Genomic DNA, 6,266 nt, shown 5'->3' with positions numbered 1-6,266 from the left:
GAAGTCGAGGGATCACTTAGCCATGGCTGGAAGAGAAGATGAATGCAGACCCACAAGATGCACACATAATAAACTAGCAACCTGAAAACTGGCTCTGTAAATGCTTTCTGAGAGGCCCACCCGCGGGCCAATGTTAGCTCAGCTCTCTGGGTGCTGGGCGCAACCACCTAGTCCTTCTCCTGATTCTTGGTAGCAGCTGTCACCATCCCTACTTGATCTTTTTCCTGAGGATCTGGAGGGGGTGGGCAGCGTGGACCCATCTCACAGAGGGGAGAGCAGAGACTCGGGGAGCCAGGGACTTTTCCCGTGTTGCACACTAGGGAGTGGTGGCAGAGCCAGGATTCAAACCTGGACTCTGACTTTGAGACCCCTTTGCTCATAACCATTCCCATCCCACAAGAGATCAGTCTCACAGAGGGGACACTCCGGATGGCCCCAGGGCTCGGGAGTGACCCAACTATGGTTCCATATACAGACGGGGGAAGAGGCAGGATCCTCAGGTCACTGGTGGGGAAGCGCTGGAGTGGGAAGCAGACAGAGGGGGGCCATACCCAGGGGCCACTTGCTGGGCCCACTGACCTGTGGACCTGGAGAAGAGGGACAATGGGTCTTGGGGGAGAAGAGGAAATATCTGAGTGGGAGCCAAAGGGCCAGGGGTGAGCCAGCACAGGGCACACCTGCACTGGGCTTCCCCTGGAGGGCTCAGCTGTCTTCGGGCTCTACCTTCTGGGGCCTGGCCCAGGCTTACCTTGGAGGAAAGAGGTCCCCTGACCCCTGGCACTCTATTACTGGGCTGTGGGCTGCTCACAAGTCACACACCATCACCCCTACACCAGCACATCTCAATGATCCCACTTCATTTATTACCAAAATATCACAGAATTCCAGTCATAGTTAACATACAGCGTTTAACACGAACCTGATACCTGTAGAGAGAACTGAGTATCCGGACAATTGAGTCGTTTGGAACCATAAGCCACGCCCCAAACCGCATCACTCCGTACTTCAAAAATACGCTTTTTTGAGAGCTTTGGAAACTGAATTAAAATGTCTACACAGCTATGAACAATTGTTTAATAAAACTTTTTCATGTTTCCATTACATGTAAATATATCAATTTGGCATCTCTATAAAAACTCTGAAAATGGTGCAAAAGTTTCATTCTCTTTGAGAAAGCCATTGACAAAAAATATTCACACTTCACTAAAATTTTGAAAAATGGTCTTCTTTCAAAGCTTCTTTATTAATCTGAAGTCTTCTGGGTTTATCAAAATCTAGGTTTGCTTTTTCCTCCTAAAACACTAAGGAACATTTATTCACAAGGATTAAAAAAAAAAAAATAAAAAGGCAATGGGGTGATGGAAAACTGATATGGGCTTTTCTTTTTTTTTTTCTGAAAATAATTTAAAAAGCTTAAAAGTTACATAAGCATCTTCAAAAGAACACAATGGGATTCATTTTATTGTTGACTTTTGGACACCAGTGTCAGACTTTATTGAAAACAAACCCATGTAAAAACAAAGTTAAAATGAAAAATGGCACCTGAAAAATAAATTATTTTATATAAAACAAATCAATAACTTAAAACACACTAATATACAAAAAGTCTAACCATCTACTGTACAACATGGGAATCGGTTAAGAGAGCCTCCCCCTCCCCCAAAGCAAGTCACTGTAAACGGAACATCACGTGGTCATGGTCAAAGAGGTGGCCCCAAACCAACAGAAAAGGCTTCCCTTCTGGTGGAAGAAAAATCCAGTCCTGTCAAAGTCTCCGTTAGCCTACCTTAGGTACTGGCGGTGATTTACAAGCGAGAAAAATAAAAAAGTTTTTTAAATGGCCAAGAAAAAAAACCTTGAATTATGTCACTGAAAGGTTGTAGAAAAATAGGATACGGTCATCAGAGGTCAGGGGAAAATCAAAAGGTTTGGAAACGTGAACCCTGCCTGGGATTCGATATTCAGGTTCTATTGCCATTGTTAAGAACGTGCCAATTGCCAATGCCACTTAAAAGAAAGCACTTGTGACTTCAGGGCTGTCTTGGGAAGTTTGGGGACAGGACCCCCCTCAGCCCCAGAGTCTGCTGAACCCTGGGGGGTCTCTCCTAAGGAGCTGTAGGTGAGGTAGGTCGGGGAAGATGGGAGGGGACTGAGGTCAAGGGGTGAGTGGAAGGATGGGGGATAGAGGCCTTCTGTCAGCTGAATTCTTATTCTCTTTTCATCCAATCACAGGAAGGCTGCGAAAAGCACATGGGAATGAAACCGGGCTGAATCTGATGTGAAATGTAACAGCTGAAGAATGTCAATTTCAATTTTCAAGTCTGATGCCGGACTGGGTAGGTCATGTCTTTCCAATGCCTGGTGGACAAATGGCCCTGGTTTGGAAGCAAACCGGGTAGAGGAATTGCCACTAACCGTCTTCCGGTGCTTCTGTTTCTCTGATCCAGCAGGGACCTCCGGGGCTGCCGGCTCCAAAGGGCCGGCCTTGGCTCCTGACAGCAGCACAGTTCAGTCCCTAGAGGCTGGGTCTCCAGGACTAAGGCCAAGTGCAGACTCTCAGAGGTTAAGGCAGCTGCCCTTGGCCAGGGAAAGGCTCACCTTCCAGGAGAAGGTGGCGGAACCCACCCAGCACCACCTGCAGGCGGGCCCCCGAGGAAGCCCATGAATTTCAGGGTATTCAAGCATGATGGTGGCTGGCGAGGGGACTCAGCACCCGGAAGGGAAATCAGTCACAGAGCTGTGACTAGAGGCACAGCCAGCACATAAAACTGTGGCTTGGCAAATTACACTGAAAATGAAGTAATGGCAGAGCCAAGGGGAACAAGGGAGAATTCATTTAGAAGCAGGTTCATAAATTCAGAGCTTCGTGGGGTCTAACTACCAGAAGTTACACAGGTCAAAAGAGAATTCAATCAAAGCCTCTTTGGTATTTATCAAACCAGATTTTTGATAAACGAACATTATCTACTCTGAACGCTTTTTCAAAATTCCCAAACAAAAGGAGAGCACTCATTTTTGCTAAATACAAATAGGACTGATCTATGTAAAATGTTTTAACAAATGGTTTCTTTTGGGTTGTGCCTTTTAAGAAAAGCGATCTCCCCTTTGCAAATAGGTCCTGATAAGATGTAATGCACTTTGAGGACACAGGGCCAGCAACTAGAACCTCGATGGGAATGAAGATTGCTTTTCGGCAGTGACAGTTCAAAAGCTAAATCCTTCCATAAGCTTGTGACTCCCAAGGAAATGCATTGTTTTTGTTTGTTTTTAGCTAGAAGGCTGTTCAGAGCGGAGACCACATGAAATGAGAATGTTCCTGAACTGAGAAACTTCAGGGAACTTTCAAAGGCTCATACATGTCACAGTTTCTTCTCACCTGTCCCAGCATCAGAACAATGGATAGGATTCAGACAAAAGGGAGCGAGGAAAGAAGCTGAGGTGCTGGCTACAGGCCCGTCATCATTTTCACAGTTGAAGCTTAAAACAGAGTTCTCTGTTGAATGCTAGCTATAGGCATGTTGGGGAGTGAGACTCGAGGACGAGTTTCAGAAGCGGGAATCCCACCTTCCATCAGAAGATGTTGGCCCGGGGAAACCTGAAAGGCTTATTTTTCCAGGAAAATGTTCTGGTCCCAGGGTGGAGAGTGCTCTGGGACAACAGAGCAGGGACCCTTCTTTTGTGTTGAATCCAGGCAAACAGGCCTCGGTTCTGGCTTTTCCTGAGTATCTGGGATTCTGTGGGAGGAAGGAGGTCCTCTGTGGCACCAGGCCGACTTTTATGAGACAGGGCCTGGGTATGGATGGCAACATCGTCAATTTGCAAGGATCGGGCACACAGCCCCTCAGTAAAAGATCAGGGAAAGGGGAGGGGATGGGCATCCTCAATTGTACAGGCGCCTCTCAGGACGCTGACCTGCTCTGGGGATGGCGGTGCCTGACTATTGCTCAATTTCCCACTTCAATAAATAAATAGACATAAATAAACAGATAAATACAGCCGTCATCTCATGATAGCAGTTACTAAAAAAACAGCCTAATGTCACGTTTTAGTCTTGCGTCAAGGTTAAAAACTGCTGGTACTAAGTTATCCTGTTTTTGATTCTCTCTGTACTAGTTATTGATAAAAACCAGATCCCAGTCCTGAGGAGTTTTGGGAGATCTGGCCCTGCCTATCTCACAGGCTTTCTCTTTTCCCCTTCCTCCGGGCTCCCGGTTTAAAAGCCACTAGTCTGTGACTGCACATTCCTGCGTCACAGACTCAGAAATGCTTTTGCTTGAGGCAAGTATTGGTTTCTTAAGATCTTATGACTCCTCCCTGAATGTTGGGCCGTCTGCACCTTCCCTAACCAAAAAGAAAGAAAAGGTAAAATAAAAAACAAAACAAAACTCGAGCAAAACAAAATCAAATTTAATGGTCTTAAATGCAAAAGTAAAAACAAACAAAAAACACAAAAAAGCAAAAGAAAATTAACAGAACAGAACAACCCAAAATGTCAAGGCAGTTATGAAGAGAACTTTGAGGGTTAATCTTTAAAACTACAAATCAAAGGTTTTGGTTAATAGATAACTGGCAAGAAGTAAGTACTTTTCTGCTGAGTGTTCATACAAAAGCAAAATTTCAAAACAAAATCCGACTAAAATAGAAAAAGGTCTAAGCGCTCACGAGAAGGGATGCGAGAAATACAATGCTCAAATGTTTCTGTGTTATTAAAAAACAGAGCCATCTTACGCCTCCAAGCTATGTTAAATGCTCTTAGAAACGGGAGAAATGGTCGTGAACAAGAGTATCCAATGTGGGGGGCGCCATGCATGCAATGTGTGGACAGAAACTCGGGGCGTCAGAGTAGCAACACATCTTCAGGCGTGCCTGGAGCTTAGATCTGACTCTGGAATATACTGGAGTTTCCCTGAAACTCTTTGGTCCGTTCCCATTGGTGCCTGGGCTTACAAAACACGTTTGTGTCCTTCTTTGGAGGGCCTGGCCCGGCATGTGGCCCCAGCCCCAGTGGTGGCCCACGCTGGACAGGCCCGCCGCCATTCCCAGGACCACTCGGCAGAGCCCGGGACTGAGTGAGCAGGAGGTGGCAACGGGACCTGCTTGGAGAAGCAACTTCCTGTCAACCAAACCATACACATTGCTTAAAATGGTGAAGCGGTTGAGAAAACGCACACTCAGCATCTGTCTAACATCTTTAGATTCAAAACTAAAACTAAAAGGTGATTTTTTTTTTTTTTTTTTTTTTTTTTTTGCTACCCGGTCTGTGGAGACACTGAATGAAACGCGTGTTAGACAGTCTTAGAGGTTAAAGCATGCTTCAGGTTCACCACCATCCAGAGGGACTGGTTAGTCAATGCAGTTCTACTTAGATTTCTGTTTAATAGATATCTTAAAGGAAATAACTTACGAAACTTAAGATTGGTCTAACATTGTGGGATTTCAAACATTTGAACATGTCGGTTGCATCCCAGAGTATAAAAACCTTCTCACTTCTCATTCAGACAAAGACAAACACTTGTGAAAATTGGCGCAAAATGAGTTGTACACTAACAAGAAAAGTTTCAACGCCTTCACTCTTAATTATCTATTCCGTACAAAAAAAAAGCATGAGCGAGTTATTTGTGGGACTTGTTGGTTTTGAAGGAAACCTGTAAGATCTTGTCCCCCAGGCGGTAGCCATTCAGGCTGGCTATGGCCATCGCGGCTTCTTCATAGTTTGTCATGGTCACAAAGCCAAACCCTTTGCACTTGTTGGTGTTGAAGTCGCGGATCACTTTCACATTGGTGACGGCGCCAAAGGGCCCAAACATCTGCCAGAGGATCCCCTCATCGGCGTCCTGCCCCAGGTTGTAGATGAAAATGCACCAGCCCGAAGAGGCGTTTCCGGGCACGTTGACGCCAGAGAGCCCGCTCATGTGATCGACACCCATGGGGGAGAACCTGCCGAACAGAGAGCACAGTGTCAGGCCAAGGTTGGTGCAGGTGGCCTGGGGATGGGGCTCGGCCTGGATGCAGGCTGACCATGGCCGCTGGGCCCCTTCCCGCTCTGTGCAGCCACGAGGTGCTCACAGTCGAGACACCTGCATGGGTCAAAATCATGACGTGGTTTTAAACTGGGAAGAATTAAATACGGTAGTGGAGGGTGGGACCCTGTTCTGTGGGGAGCTGACTCTGAGGGGCTGGTTGGCGCCCTCCACTCTTCCCACTGTGTATGTGGGGGGGCCTGTTTAGTGGTTTCTGCAGCTTCCCACAGTTTAGATGATGGGCAC

The 6,266-nt window shown here is 46.4% G+C and overlaps 1 protein-coding gene across 1 annotated transcript in view; it reads right to left on the bottom strand.

The window, feature by feature from the left end:
* Positions 1-842: 842 nt before the first annotated feature.
* Positions 843-6,266, bottom strand: part of ELAVL1 (ELAV like RNA binding protein 1) — a 47,980-nt gene continuing 42,556 nt past the window's right edge. The window contains exon 6 of the mRNA XM_032251954.1: positions 843-5,937. Coding sequence (XP_032107845.1) covers positions 5,613-5,937 — 325 coding nt within the window. The 3' untranslated portion in view covers positions 843-5,612. The remainder of the gene's footprint in view (positions 5,938-6,266) is intronic.

The sequence above is a fragment of the Sapajus apella genome, unplaced genomic scaffold (genome assembly GCF_009761245.1).
Source record: "Sapajus apella isolate SASKATOON/1434 unplaced genomic scaffold, GSC_monkey_1.0 scaffold77, whole genome shotgun sequence".
In the NCBI taxonomy this organism is placed as follows: domain Eukaryota; kingdom Metazoa; phylum Chordata; class Mammalia; order Primates; family Cebidae; genus Sapajus; species Sapajus apella.
Note: the sequence above shows the minus strand (reverse complement) of the source record. Positions and strands in the feature narration are given on the sequence as shown.